The sequence below is a fragment of the Cyclopterus lumpus genome, chromosome 15, assembly GCF_009769545.1.
Source record: "Cyclopterus lumpus isolate fCycLum1 chromosome 15, fCycLum1.pri, whole genome shotgun sequence".
Taxonomy (NCBI): domain Eukaryota; kingdom Metazoa; phylum Chordata; class Actinopteri; order Perciformes; family Cyclopteridae; genus Cyclopterus; species Cyclopterus lumpus.
Window position 1 is genome coordinate 10,593,859 of NC_046980.1, and position 16,616 is coordinate 10,610,474.

General features: G+C 40.7%; 1 protein-coding gene across 1 annotated transcript in view; it reads left to right on the top strand.

The window, feature by feature from the left end:
• The first annotated feature begins 1,956 nt into the window (after positions 1-1,956).
• lrmda (leucine rich melanocyte differentiation associated) overlaps positions 1,957-16,616 on the top strand; it is a 185,857-nt gene continuing 171,197 nt past the window's right edge. The window contains exons 1-2 of the mRNA XM_034552650.1: positions 1,957-2,211; positions 2,810-2,910. Of these exons, the coding sequence (XP_034408541.1) occupies positions 2,170-2,211; positions 2,810-2,910 (143 nt within the window). The 5' untranslated portion in view covers positions 1,957-2,169. The remainder of the gene's footprint in view (positions 2,212-2,809; positions 2,911-16,616) is intronic.

Genomic DNA, 16,616 nt, shown 5'->3' on the forward strand with positions numbered 1-16,616 from the left:
GTTTTTTTTATCTATTTATTTTGTTATTGAGAAATACACATTCATATTTTTTTACGAGAAATTGTATTGTAATAATTGTTCTTCATAAAGTTTTGAAAAAAGTGTGTAAAGAAGTACTTTCATTACAACAGGAAGGTCTAGATTTCACTGCCTTCCTGTTACTCAACAACTACCTGCAATTATTTGACACACACCCACTCGCATACCCTCCCCAACTCACAAACATGGGCTCTATTTTTCATTGTGTAATGTGCTTGTTTTCAGTGCATGTGTGCACATTGTTATTGCGTATGTGCTTGTTTTCAGTGCATGTGTGCATATTGTCACTGTGTAATGTGCTCATTTTTAGTACATGTGTGCACATTGTCAATGTGTACGTGCTTGTTTCAGTGCATGTGTGCACATTGTCAATGTGTATGTGTTCGTTTCAGTGCATGTGTGTGCACATTGTCAATGTGTACGTGCTCGTTTCAGTGCATGTGTGCACATTGTCAATGTGTATGTGTTCGTTTCAGTGCATGTGTGCATATTGTCAATGTTTATGTGCTCGTTTTAATTGTATGTGTGCACATTGTCAATACATTGTCAATGTATATGTGCTCGTTTTAGTGCATGTGTGCACATTGTCAATACATTGTCAGTGTGTATGTGCTAGTTTTCAGTGCATGTGTGCATATTGTCAGTGCGTATGTGTTCGTTTCAGTGCATGTGTGTGCACATTGTCAATGTGTATGTGTTCGTTTCATTGCATGTGTGTACATTGTCAATGTGTATGTGTTCGTTTCAGTGCATGTGTGCACATTGTCAATGTGTATGTGTTTGTTTCAGTGCATGTGTGTGCACATTGTCAATGTGTACATGCTCGTTTCAGTGCATGTGTGCACATTGTCAATGTGTATGTGTTTGTTTCAGTGCATGTGTGCACATTGTCAATGTGTACGTGTTTGTTTCAGTGCATGTGTGCACATTGTCAATGTGTACGTGTTTGTTTCAGTGCATGTGTGCACATTGTCAATGTGTATGTGTTTGTTTCAGTGCATGTGTGCACATTGTCAATGTGTACATGCTCGTTTCAGTGCATATGTGCACATTGTCAAAGTGTATGTGTTCGTTTCAGTGCATGTGTGCATATTGTCAATGTTTATGTGCTTGTTTTAAGTGCATGTGTGCACATTGTCAATACATTGTCAATGTGTATGTGCTCGTTTTAGTGCATGTGTGCACATTGTCAGTACATTGCTAAGGTGTATATGCTCATTTTCAATGCATGTGTGCATATTGTCAATACATTGTCAGTGCGTATGTGCTCGTTTTCAGTGCATGTGTGCACATTGTCAATACATTGTCAACGTGTATGTGCTCGTTTTCAGTGCATGTGTGCACATTGTCAATACATTGCTAAGGTGTATATGCTCGTTTTCAATGCATGTGTGCACATTGTCAATACATTGTCAACGTGTATGTGCTCGTTTTCAGTGCATGTGTGCACATTGTCAAAGTGCATTTGCTGTTTTCAGTGATAATGAGTATGTGCAGATTGTGCAGGGTGTTTTCACCCTAATCGGCCTCCCATACAAAACCTGGGCAAATACGACCAAAACTATCTTTACAACTATCCAGCCACCACTAAGAAGAGTGAGCACACTAAGTGACAGTGTGTTACCTCATTAACCCAATAACCTTTGGGAAAATTAAGGCTTTGAATTCCAATATTATGTTAAAGATATATATTGTTGTACTTTTCTTGGTAGCCTACTCGGGTATCTATAAACAGGTGTATTACACCTTCTGATCCTTTTCACCAGGTCTTCTGGATGTGACCAGTTATCGTTTCTGTCTTCAACACGTGAGGCTGTTTTAACTAAACCCAGTAGGTTTAGTTATACATGTAAAGTATGAATGTATGATAAGAACCATGACGTGAGGGTAAATATGTCAGGAGACAGAAGCGCCCTCGTGTCGTTCTTCCGCACGACGGACGGTCAGCTGATTGAAGCGGCACGCGGAAACTGTAAAGTCGTTTGGAAAGCAGCAGTAGCCACGAGATCTCCAACAGCAGCCGGCCTCCGTCCACAAACGCCACTGTTTACTGTTTCTAACGTGAGCGAGACTTTGGATATCGACTCCGATTGCGTACCGAAAGCCACCGGGACAACCGAGAAGAAAGTTATGGCACATAACGAGTCGCTGGTCGCTTTGAATGGGACTCAAGTAAGTTCGCTTTGGAGAAAAAAAAAAAAAGTGCTTCTGTCCGGCTTTGGCCGGCTCTCTGCTTCTGCATATTTAATACGTGACTGTTACAAAGTCGACGCGGTTTGTTTCGTTTATTTCTTCGCCCTCTCCCCGTGTCACGTGACACAGTGGAGCTGGAGTTACGGTCGGGACTTTCGGTTTTTGCGCGGAGAACAATGTTCTTCATTTGGCATCAATGCGATGTTCATAAACTGTCCTGAGTTTTTAACTGTTGAAGTTTATGCAATGCTCATTGGAAAGCAAATAGAACAATATTCAATCGTTGCACAATGAGGAGCATGCCTTCATTTACAAAGACTTAGACTTAGACTGGGACTAGGTTGACTGCAGCATTATGCAGCATTACATATACATATAAATATAATAACTAAATATAATAACTAAGATACAGCATCTTATATCATCATCATCATTTATATCAAAATCAATTCAAAGGACGTTCATTCTTTTTACAAGGTGGAGTTAGAAGAGTCACATTACAACGTTTGCCGTGCTCATGTTAAGGGTGCTACTATTATTATTGCTAATCTCCCTCTTTTATTTTTTATTCTTATAGATTTCCTACATCGGACATGACTGCATGAACATCCCGGACTTCCTTGGAGACGCATATGGCCAGTTTGCAAGAAGGCTGGATCTCAGCTTCAATCTGCTCAGGTAGATGACAGATGCAAAGGCCACAGAGCCAATCACCCGGATGCACATAATCTCTCTCTCTCTCTCTCACACACACACACACACACACACACACACTCACACACACACACACAGACACACACACACACACACCCTTTTACTGGGAGACATGCATCTTTACATCAAGTGCAATCGAATGTGTGCCCTTGGTCTACAGGTGTCCAGAGTGTCATCATGACATCAAAGAGCTGAATGAATATTAGAGCCGGGCTGGTGACTCGCTGTTACGGGATAAAAGGCGCGATCGATACATGTGACATGCTAATTTGGGGGCAAATGGAAGAAAAGATTCCTCTGTCAAGACATGAAGGAGCACCTCATGGCAGCTGCTTCAGAGGGGGCTGCCATCTCAACAGCAGGACTAGCACAGCTGATCTGGCAAGTAAAAGAAAGGAGATGATGGTTATAAGGTGCTTTTGTTTCATGACTGTCAGTCCATGAAGGCGCCTCAATGGGGACCCTTTTTCTTGGATTTTTTTTTTGTCTTGAGGCAGTGCTGGAAATGTGGAGTCCTACATTTAACTGATTTACATTGTTTACATCATTTTGCAAAATCCCTCATTCACACACAGTGTTAAAGGAGCCCAGTCTAGTGTTCAGACCGGCTGGAAAAATCAGTTTGGGGGTCAATTAATTAATTAATTCTGTAAGTCTAATTGTGGAAGTGCCTTTGAGCAAGGGCACTGTGGAAGAAACAACAACTAACATCAGTATCATGAAAAGTATGACCCAAGCACCTACTGATTCGAATATTTACTGTCATCGACTTAACAGATATGATAGCTTGATGCTATGACAACATAGGTTGTAACAAAACATTATTATTGTTTTATCTAATTTAAAACACTGTATAAGTCTTCTTTAGTGCTGGTATAGTTATTGTAATTACAACATTTTGGTCTGCACTACCTTCGTCGGGTGTATGGCCCCACAAACATGCGGTCAATGGGGACCGTCTATGTACATAAGGATCTGTTGTGATGCTGTTTGTTCATATACCTGATGGAAGCCACGTAGACTGGCAAGTGTTATACTATAATTTTAGAGATGATGGTTGTGATTTTTCACTTTTATTATTCAGACGCATCTGTCACATATTCCCATGTTCGGAATTTACTGTAAACTCTGCAATTGGGAAACAGACATTTCGTGAGTGGACTTGATGATCAGAAACTTTTCCATATTAGTGGTATCAAACAGCTAAAGGTTAACAAGATATTCACATCGTTGCCAACTTGCACCAACTATAGTGCCTTTAAGTAATCTTTATTCTTTACACAGGATTGTTGCCATACTCATGGCTGCTCTGTGTGTGGTACACAACAATTGAATAGTCAGATAATAGATGACTTGGTATTACCTGAAAGAGATGTGTTTTACATACTGCAAAAAGATTTATGAAATCTGACTGAAACAACCCTTATGTGTGTTGCTTCCAGGTAGATCAAGGCTGGCATTATGTTCCTCGCCTTTGAACCCGTCACACTAAGGACTTGATGTTAAGAATCAAATATTTATAACTCAGATATTACTAATTCATTATTAATTTTCAGTTTGACTAATCTCAGATGTCAGATTTCATTACTAAACTTCAAAGGGTGGTATTGGCAGAGAAGCGGCGCAGAAGCAATGAGGTGCACAAACCATTTGGGGCTCATATCAATGGACTATTGATTGATCTTTTTGCTAGTGGGCAAAATGATCTGTTACATAGTGCTTCATCTTTTTCTCATTCAGTGTGTTTAAATGGCTCACATTGAAAACTTCTATAATACAAGCTAACATTCAGAAGCACAGCATGAACACTGCATCTCTATCCAGAGCTATAAAGTACCGGTATACATTACTGACCCTTTCCACCCTTACACACACTCACATCACAGACCTATGTATCCACTATTCTCTTTAGATGTGCTCTCTTTAACTATTGGTATCTGTATGTGCTCACATGACAACATCGGGAGGTCATGGGTGGGTGGAGCTGTGAAATTCAATAAGCAGCTCAACATGTGATGAAGTGATATGCTAACTAAGGCATAGACACCCCCTCAGTAGTTTTGATCCCTAGAAGAATGCACCTAATAGACAGAGGCCTCTGACTCGCAGCTTAATGGTAAAACTAATTCCTGAAAAAAATCGCGACAGAACTCTTTGTGCCGCTGCGCTTAGCTCTTCAGTTTGGTGTAGGGTTAGGCGATATGGCCAACATGTTCTATCCGGATATATTTTATATAACGACATATATCATGTTATAGCATGTTTTCTGGTAACTCAGTGAATACATATATTTTGTATACTGTTAAGTAAATACTTTTCTCATTTAATTCAGAATTTTAGAGCAAAATAATCAGATTTTCTGAGTTAGAATGTGCTTGTTATCATCAATTTAGATGTTGTAATTATGTGTAAAGATATCTCGATATATAATTTCATCACAATATAAATCCATTGAAAGACGATACATTTATCATATTGATCTATCGGCTAGCCCTAGCCCTTCTCTGTCTCCAAGTATTTGCAATTGCCCTATAATATATATACTCCTGAATATTGCCCCTTATATTGGAGTCTTAAATATAGAGAAAAGACCACATTTAAGCTTCATTGCAATATAACATTGTTGAGAATCCCAGATTATAGTTAGCCAAATATCACACTGTTATATTGTTATTTACCTCCGAGCTTCGACGTTACGCGTCAGATAGTAGAGACATTTGTGTATCGACACCATGACCTTGTTTTAGTGTCATTTCGAGCAAACACATGCGCACGTTATGGAGACTCTGTGGACTGCCTTCAGCACCGTGCACTTCCTCATGCTGCTTGACTCAAATCGAGAGAGAGACATTGCCAGAGTTTGTTGTAGCTAATATGCTTATTTCTGTCAGCTCAATTGACAACGCTCATCCAGCAACCTGACAATGCGTCACAATGAGAAGAAATGTGCTGGCATCACCTTTAACTGAGTCCTGCATGTTTTTCTGTGAGTGTTTGTGTGTGTGTGTGTGTTGCACGTATGCTTATGTCCGTGTGTACGCCTGTGCATGTTTGCTCTCGTGCAGTGTTTGTGCATCTGTCTCTGTGAGCATAACTGTGAGTGGCTGGGCAGGTAATGTCAGGGTGAAATTATGGTAGCGGGCTGTCACACCCACACCTCTCCCTCTGTGTGCTGCCGTGTCAGCCTGTCTCATCAATGTGTTGAGAAGTGTGGCTCCCAGTGAGATTTCTGTCTCAGGACAGGCTCGCATAGTATTGTGTCGTCCACTTTGTTCCAGGTCAGGTGTGTACACAATGCACTGAGTGGGCACGTGCTGTCTTGACATGGTTCCTCTCTCTGACTGGGTTGCACTCTGGGTGCCTGTATCTGATACATGCAGGGTTACAGCCCTGGACACATGAGGTTTTGAGGAGGACACATGTCGGATGAGTCACAGGGTGAATCCTAATGTTGCGAGAACAGTGACAACCTTTCTACTTGGATCTGACATGGCAACCTTGATAAACAACTCCTATTTGTGCAATGGCAGCTTCTGTGAAACCTTGGACCCTGGAATTTGACTATTTTACTGAGATCTGTTTCTTAGCTACCTGTCGACATATGTCATTTACTGCGCATGTCGTGTTGATTGGCGTGCAAAATATTGTAATTAACTGTTAAATGTTTGCTTTACATCTATTGTAGGATTCAAAAAGAGGCTTTGATTCAACTCTCTGATCATTTTGGTGGCTGCAGGTTGTGTAAGTGTTTTTAATTTACGCGATGACAAAGGCATTTCTAATATTCTTTTCGATGTGTAAAATATTGGAGAAATATATGTGGGTGCACACCTAAAATGAGCAGCAGTTTGGTGAACGGGAATTGTTATTTGGATTGGAAATTATCTTTGTACAATAGCGTTTTGTCAAGTCCTGTATGTGATTTGAAACATTCTTAATGGTATCACAGTTTTTTACGAAAGGTGAAGACTCCAAAACAAATTGGATAAGTATGCTCTGAAATTTTATTGCAACCACTGATGCATTGAGAGGAAAGTCACCAGTTAACAGGGAAACCACTTAACCCGTAGCACTGGTACTTGACTCTCTCCTCCATCACTGGTCGAGTTCTCCTGCAGCGGCTGACCTGTATTCTGTCGACTGTCAGACAGGACAAATTTAACACATCTTGTTGTTAACATGAATAATGCTTTTAATGGCAAGGCATAATTAGCTTGTGCATCATCCTCAAGCGTTGTTGTTTCCCCCCCCCCACCACCAGTGCTACACAGGGAGTGCATTTAAATACATTCTGGTATTTTCAAACACGATCAGGGTATCGGTGAAGTTGATTCATAATTGGAAGAAGGCAGCGGCCTTTAATTTCTGACCATATAGATATTTGATTAACTTATACTTAGAAGAATAAGGTGCCCAGATGAACTCCTGACATTAGACTTTAAAGTTGATATTCGGACTGCCATTGAGAAAGCTTGGTCCATGCTGCACTTTTGCATCGCGGAAAATGTAAGCTACCTGTGCGTGTGTGTGTGTGTGTGAAGAGTACGTGTGCAGGTAAAGTATGTGTGTGCCTGTGTCTGAGGTGGTGTGTGCTCACCCAGGCTATGTTGGTGATGGCAGGCGTTTTGCATTTTAATGACAAATCAAGTATGCTAACTCGAGCTTTAAAACGAAAGTGCTCGAAATGTCGCCCGGCTGTCAAAATGAGATGTAAGTAGTCTGATGAAAAGAGAACAAAGAAGACAAAGTAGGGAGGCCTGGTACACTGAGAAATGAAATAAAACCTTGTATGGCCTGTCAGCTGTGTCGTTTTATATTCATATCTAAAGAACATTATAGTATTACTCCGCCGCTCATGCCTCACTCATCTGTCTCTCTTAATTCGTCACAGGCACCGCTCTGTCTTTCAAGTTGCTGTATGTCAACACAGGAAGGGGCCTGCTAATTGACAAATGAGTGTCACAGACATCAAGTGCTCCTTTTCTATCCAAGCTAGGTAGACTCTGGTTGTTTGATGGTGAGGGGACAGGAGGGGCGGGGGGTCTGTTATTGGCGGAAGCCCAGTAAGAGGCATGAGACCGGTCCTAGAATGAGAAGTGACAACGGAAAGAGAGCCTGTCATTGTCTTGCCTAAGTGTTCAATCTTCAGAGATGCTGGTATGCAGATAAAGTGTCAGTTAGGAGGAGAGGAGATGAAACATTGGCAGTATGAAGTCCTCAAATCACTTAACTGGGAGCGTACAGTGTGTGTGTGTGTGTGTGTGTCTGGCAATAGTGGTGGTGTACTCTGTTCTGCTGGGGAAATATATTCCATATCCGATCTATCAGGCCTGTTTAGGCCCATATTCTAGGATAACCTGATCTGTGTCTCGTAAATTAAGGAGGATGCAGAGCTCTCCAAGCCCTAAGAGATATAAACCAGAGAGATGAGAGGGACATGGTCTTGCAGGAACTAAGTTATTCATATCAAGGACATTGATATGTTTTATCGTTGTTTGGTATTAGGGAGAGGAGGGAGGGTGGGGGGGACAATCTTTTTAATTTTCACTGGGATGTGTTTTTTTTAAATGATGTGCTCCTCCTGGGAAAGTGATGGCATGACAAAGAGTTAAGGGTGTTATGCTTAATAAATGGCTTTTGCTTGTCCTCCATATCTCCAGTTTGAGGTATCAGATTTTCTTTATGCAGTTTAAACAGTTTAAACAGAGAGCCTGAGTTACTGAATCATTTTAGTGAAGAAGCAAAGAGTAATTGGTGCTTTTTTCTGTTGTATGTGACATCTTAAGTCATTTGAGATTATATTTTGGACAGCCTCAATTTGACTGTTTTTGGATAGATCTGAAACAAGTTACATCATGGGGCGTGAAAGCGAAAATACAACTCTCACTGCATTAAGTCAATTAAGACAGCGATATTACAGTCTAACTAAAAGCCAGCTAAAATCTGTTTTCCTTCTTTGGCAAAATAAACAACTTGTTTTCGATCGAAAGCTCTTCCATGGATTACAACCAAACTGCAATAATGTGGCCTTCATTATGTCCATTGTTTAGTTTTTGTGTTTTCTTTATCCAGCAATGTGTTTTCATTCTTAGGCTAAATTTGCTTTAATTAAAGTTGGCCTGTCGAGTAGAAGACATTTACAGATGAACAGCACATTTTATCCTCCCTTATTGGATCTCATTAAATGTGGTTCATGTGCTCTGAAGCAAAGGATTTTCTTAAGATCTAATGATTTGATTTGCTCCTCTACATCTGGCCTCGTGGTTGACTTTAGCTGCATTTTGGACCATGAATAACATTTCAACACGTATTCTTCGCTCAACTACATTCTTGAATCAGATGGACTGAAGTACATCTACAGTCTACAGCCATGTCAGTCTTCTCAATGGAAATTTAAAGTATGAATGAAGGTTTTAAAGAGAAACCGCACTTTCACATCCAGCATTATTTTCCTTGGGACAGAAATAACAAAGATAGCTAAATTAGCATTGCATAAGTACACATGTTTGCAACAGTGAAATCAATTCTCTCCAGAGTTGTTGAGCGTCATGCGACCAAGAATAACGATAAACGTGCTAGACTCGTGTCGTGTCTGTGTTTGCAGATATTCACATAACTGATCAAATTGATTGCAATAGTATGATGCAAAATCTGTTTAGGATTATCAACAAAATGATGTCAACAAGGTCAACAACATGGTATAGTGTGTTTCTTCTGTCCAACTTCCGTACCCTCGTCTGTAGCACTCTGTCCCATTGGTTCCTGGAGGAAATCACAAATATATAGATTTGTCAAATGTTGCATTTGTTGAGGACTATTTTCAACAGCGGACGATTGGACATTTGGTGCTCTCGTAAATATGTACAGCAGCATGACAGTGTAGGTGGCAATGTTCATGCTATGTTATTCATAATGGAGGAACATGGCACCCACTGCAACAGTGTGGCTCATTGATGTGTTTTTAATAGCTTTTGGTCAACAATGGAGGTCCACAACACAGAGGAATAAGATATATCAGAGTTTTGGCTGAACGGTGGAGCCACTAGTCTATCAACTACACAATACCTTTACCCTCACTATAACATGTATATAAATCTTTATCTCTCTGTTAAAGCACAACAAAAGTCCACTGATGGCAGGCGAACCATCTGTTAATCACTGTCAGGAGCTGCCATCAACCTTCCAGGGCAATCCACATCCTGCTCTCTCCTTCAATATGAGGCCATCTTGTGGTTTCGGTTTCTGAATGGAATGGAACATCTTTATGTTCCTTTTGTTCACATTACATATACTGGGCAGCGATGCCGTTCCTTTTATGACTGCGTCACATTTTTTATTGTATATCCCAAGACGGATGGCGTGCCACTGACACAGAGATTTACAGGCCTTCAGCATGCAGTGGCAGAGCTTTAGAAGGGTCTGCTGACATCTAGCCAACACTTTGGAGGAGGAGAATAAAAGCTGACATTTTATTGGCTCAAAGAGAGCAAAAGAAAGAAGAGTTTTGTGGGGGGGATTCTGTTCCTCTACTTTATATTTTTTAGCACTGCCAGCTGTCACAGTTTCCTTGCTAAAGAGAGTGGATTTATTGAGTATTATTTAGAAACTTGTCAGTGGTAATGACTGCAGCTATGATTTCAATTATCACCCACTAAATATAGCTTAATTCACTGCCTTGCTGGCCATAATGAGCCACCCTGACATAATTTTTCAAAAATTTGATACCATGCTATTTTAATATTTTATGTTGACCACCGATTTAATTTCCCTTCCTGGTGCTTGGCATGTAGCAAGGTCCCACTCCCTCATGTGCAGTCGGATAGTCAGAGCTATTGAGTTCAAAGCTGTCCCAGGGATATATATTTTTTCCATTGACAGAAATCCAATTAGTTTTAGTACACAGTCTGGCTGAATAAAAAAGGTCTTAAAATCTACAATATGTTTCCTTAGCGTTTTACCAGAGTGCAAAGCCAGTGATGGATCTTTATGATTCGACCTGATGGGGCCCAAGTGGACATACTCCCTTTTCTATTCTGGCAAGTGAAAAACAAACCATCCATATGTCTTACTCACTTTGATAGGCATAGCAGAGTCTTTTGATATTGCGTAAACATCGACTGTACAGTGCATGCACTGGCTAAGATCTTAACCCGTGTACATATTTAAACACTTATTAAATACTTTACAACGGCTACACATATTCTGCCGAAGCAACATGTAAATTTGAAAAGGGGGGGAAAAGTCAGATGTATAATTCAGTAGTGACATGTTTAGTAAGTAGGCGATTTGAGGAGAGTTAATGTGTACTCAGGCTTTGACATGAGGGTGTGCATTTTTAAGCAAGCATTTAAAAGGGAGATGATTAGGACTGGCACTCAGCTGTCAATAACAAGCTTGCCACTTGAAGTGGACGATGTGGGTGAATTTTGACATTGTGAAGCTGCTCCTCTTCGTCTGCCCTCCTTCTGCCACACTGGTTTTAAAGTATGTAATACATGCAAAGTCATTCAGGAGACCCGCCACCGATTAGAACCTCTCCTATGAGCATTTTCTCATTAAAAAAAACAAAAAAGGAAAGAGGCCGCCAACTTGTGTTTGAGATACAACCTGTGTCTCTTTTAGCCCATAACTCAAACACTGTTTATGTTCACCCCATCACACTTAGCCATCTCCCAGATTGATGATGTAAGCAACTGGAAGGCATGGAACATATTAGAAGAGAGCATGGAGAGGGGCAGCCGTACTTCTACTTCCCTTGGCTGGGTCCCAAAATGGAAAAAAAGGGGGGAAAAAAGGTTTGGAGCCTGTTTTGGAAGAGGAACAAAAGAGCTTCCTTTGGTTGGGTCCAGGCAGTTTTGGGTCTCTTCATGGCTTTCAATCTCTCACAGTCTTTTCTAGAGGGCCCAGGGGTGAAAAGTGAAGACAGATACACGGGTGTTTTCATGCCAAGATTTTAGAGGACGATTGCAGTTCTTGCCATGTTTTGAATGTTAGGGGATAAATGTTGTCAGTTGATGAATAAATCCTGTGACCGTAACATGGAGTTGGAAGCTGTTATTAGAGATAGCAGCTCTTGAAGGCCTCATGATTCTTAAAAATAATTTGCTGTTACATGTTAGCGAAGACGAGGGACTAATATAATAATTTTTAATCTCTATGATTTGAGTCATGTTTAATCATGGTTTGCCATTCTTGTAGCGATAAACTACGGTACATGCAGGCCACCTTATTTGCTTGCTCTGCAATTTAGAAGGCCCCTAATGGCCTTCGTGGGTGAGACAAGGTTGTTTTTTTTCTCACTTCTGTAGAATGCTTAACCCATCTCTGGCCATGGACAGCTGTGCCACATTCTCAACACAGCTGTATCTCGTTTCCTGTTTCCATTTAAGATAAACCTACTCGCATATTTCACAGCTTTCACTCATAAAAACCACTGACTGTCCTTCCAGTCATCCCAAGAACCTGATATTTGTCAGACAGGAAGATTTGAAGAGGATAACGGTCCCTGTGCTCTTAGCCGGCTGCACTCTTGTTCTCCCTTTTCCTCTTATTATTTTAACTTGTTTACAGTCTACATTTGCTTGTTCAATTTGTGAAGCATGAAGAACAAGTTTCTAAAACTGTAGTTGGGAATGAGCTCAGAAATCAAGGGCGAGCTGTGTGTTTTTTTTTTTTTTTTTTTGAGGCTACATCTGACATCCATCAGCATGGAAATATGTTTTAATGGTCAGGCAGGCTGCAAGACATCAGTACGCTGTTGCCTCACTTTTCCACCCAGGGACGCATTGAGATAAGAAACAGTGACAGCATGTTTCATGTCCGTCCTGCTGACACGCCTGTGCTGGAAAACTACAAGGAACAACCCTTCCATTTTGGGGCCAGCAGTCTGCGTAGGACAGTATTCTTATTCTGTTTTCCCTCATAAAACACTGTCTATCCATTAGGATAAATGCATTGACTCAAATCACAGTGAGCCGCTGACTGCACCATTAGCTGACAGTATGATTATGCGAACAACAGACCAAGTAGCCTTCTGATCTTCTCTGTCTGTCCAGACGATTGGTGATGTTGAAGAGTTTGTCCCCAGTGATATTGGTGAGATAGCTTTTGCACCGTGGGCACTGTAGAGTTTCTTTATTTTCTCCCTCTGTCTGGATCTCGGGCCCCTGGGTGCTCCAAAGCTCAGAACATGTCTGTACTCAGATGTTTCAAAACACCAAACAGCGGAGGAGGAGGAGGAGGAAGAAGAAGAAGGGATAAAGGGAAAGACGAAGGGAAGTGGGAGGAGGGTAAGGAATCCTCATAGGGACGAAGTGTACATGTACAAGCAGACCAGCCAGAGAGGCCCAACAGGGTCTGTAGACTTGTGATCTGAGGGCCGTTCAGATCAAAGTCTTGTGGTGAGAAGGAGAAATCCCTTTACCTTCTCTGACGATGGCAGCCCTTATTGGCTGCTAGGTAAAAGGAAGGGGGATGATAACAGTGAGATGCTTCAACTTTTGTCATCATTTTAATTGTTTTTGTTTCACTTCAAGTTAAACACACATCCGTCCTCAGCTATTTTTACTCATACAACTTTAGGCCTGTTGCTTTTGGTAGTATTAGATACATATGTACGGGCTGTACACTGATTCCAAGGCGTTTGGATACTTACTAACTGGAAACAAACAAGACCATTGCCAAGGATACTGCTGTGTGGCACAAAGGAGTATTGCTTTGCTATGATAACAAAAAGAAGACCGCTGCTGTTTGGTTGATTTTTAATGATTCTTTTTTTGTCAAGGAAATATACATGTGAACGATTGCCACAATGGTGAACTTGAGGAGATTCAGTTCTTCATATGAGGGTTAGTGTTTCAGAGGTTGACCTACATTTTTAGAAACCATACACTACACATAACAGTGGCTAAAGATATAGTATTTTTTCACATAGCATGTTAACCATAAAAAACATGCTACTTTCATTGTCACGGATGTTATGTTCCAAATGTAGCTCCTTTCCCTTTAGCCTATGGATTTCTCACAGCTGTAATACCACAGCTGAAGCACTTTCTTAAGCTCATTTGTGAAGGCAAATACACAAGGAGATTGGTTTAAGGTTACATCTACACTACTATATTTTAAATAACAATCTCCGTTCAGACAAGTGTTTTAACGTGCTGATAACGTTGCTGGACACGGAAATTATAGCGAAGTGCTTAATAAAGCACTCAGATACTTAAATACTGGCTTGCCTCCTCACGTTCACACAAAGATGTGACACGCGGTGACTGATATGACACAATCACGAAGCACACATGGCATCACCGTTTTCAAAGGTCTCCATTTCTGCTCGTTCGGACTAAACTGCAACTGTGGTTCTCTCAAACTAAGGCGGCATCAGCGGCGTTTTCAAATATCTACATTTCAGGGGTTGTAAAAACGCCACAGTAGTGTGGACACCAGGCACAGATGTGGCAAAAGTTACCTAATTTTGATGTTTTCACACATCAAATCGTAGTTTTTATAGAAGATTAATTTTACTGGACTCTTAAAGGTTAGATCAGCTGAGAATATGAAAGCACAACTAGAAACCACAAATGACCCGCTGATTATCGAGTTGATGAATACAAGCAGTATAATGTCTGCATGGTTATCTTGTTTGATACGTTACACATGGCCTATTCATTTGGATGTTTTCTTAATCAGTAATTTTTAAATCATAGCAATGTAACTCCCACATATGTCTCTACATATTGTGACTCCATTTTACAGTATATTGTATGACAACATGATTTATTAATCAACACAATCATCTTGGAGTCTGCTGGCTTGGTTTACAGTACGACTATCCAGCCTGTTGTCCACAAACAGTCTGACCAGGAACAACATGGGTGCTGTCTTTTGCAGACATTTATGCCTTTCTTGAGTACCGCTGTATCTTTATGACCTTTTGTTGTCATTTATGAATGGCGTGAGCGTAGGAGCGTGTTCTTCTCAGCTGGAGATTATCAACCCAACACGTCCCCGTCAATCTTAATTGGCTACTTTTGAAGCTATGCTGCAGTTTAAGTCATTACACCAAGCCTAATGGTTTAATACTTCTCATTAACACTACATATTAATTTGTAGTATAAACTGTTATACATGTGTATTGGTGCATATAAGAAGGTATACAGAACCAAATTGAATATACAGTAGGCCTATAAATACACACAGCTGTTCCTTTCACGGAGTGCCAGACAGTTCGTCACTCATACTCACCCCCTCATTCTAGTGAGTGTATCCTTCCATGGGCCTGGCTGTTTAAATTAATTATTAGTTTTATAGCGAACCCCGAGGCCTTGCACAGGCAGCTAATCCCTGTAGAGGGCTAATCCGACCCCGCGTTACAGAAAATCAATGCTGGTCTTTGGTGTTGGCATGCCATCAGGGCACAGGGACACATGTCAGACAGGCCTCCTGATTTTTTCATGAGGTGTGTTTTTGAAGTGGTAGAGCCAGTGGAGAATGCTCGAGGTACCCAGAATTAAAAAGAATATCCGGAAGCGAAAAAAAGGGCTTGTATGAACACATTTCTCATGGGGGTGTTGGTGATGCGAGTGTGTGGTTGTGCATTATTTTAACTGAAAATAGATGAGATCTTGGAGAGACGTCATGCTGTCACAAATGTGAGTGTTATACATTTATATTAAACATATGCATAAAGAAAGCTTAGAATTATAATATGTGTCATTCAAATAATGCCGATTAAAAAATTCAATGTCCTGTATCTGCTCTGGTAATATCTGTGAATTATCATCTTCTGTATGTTTGATGGTCTGTAATATTAGAACCATCAATGACCTTTTGGCAGACTCTCTGATGATGGATGTGTGTGGTAGATGAGTGTCCTGCAGTCCTCAAGGATTTGAAGGGATGTTGTTTGCAGTGACTGACTGCAGATCAAGTAGTTTGAGTTATGTCATGCATGCTCTTTTCACTGATTTGATGGCGGTGGATCGGTACAGGAGTGTTGCTGTAAACATCTGGCTTTCCTGATAATTTGATGAAAGGTAGGGATTGGAAGTCATTTTGAAAATGTCAATTTGTATCTTTTTAGTAATAAATCTTATTTTATGACCCAAGATGAGAACACCCTATTTTGTCTTGGCAATGATACAGACAGTCTGTGTTTTGAGATCAGTTTAATATCTTGTCAGATTCGATATATTGTCAAAATTGAAAGCACCATCAATTTTCTTTTACTTTGTCAGGGTTTAATACCATGCAGAGAAAATATGAATATTTCTCACTCCACAGTCTCATTTCATATTCTCAACTGTCTGTCAGTAATTGGAGAAGGGATGATCTGACCCAGTCCCCTACTTTCTTTGCACCTCTCATTCTGCCTATTAGTTTTGGATTACCAGCTTTCTCTTTCTCTCACCGAGACTGGCAGCTGAAGATAATAGCTTTCATAATGTGTCTCATTCCAAGCTCCTCTGTGTTTCTCTTTATAAGAGAAGAAAAATGTAGAGCCCAGTCAGTCTATTCATTTCCTCTATTGGGAGATTAATGAGAGGAACAGTGCTGTCTCAAGCCTTTTGTGACAGGCTTCAAAGGCCCCGTACGGGAGGACTCGTGTCTGTTCGTCTGTACAATGCACACAGGCAGGGAGTTTACACGTTGACAGTTCATTAGGGAGGCTA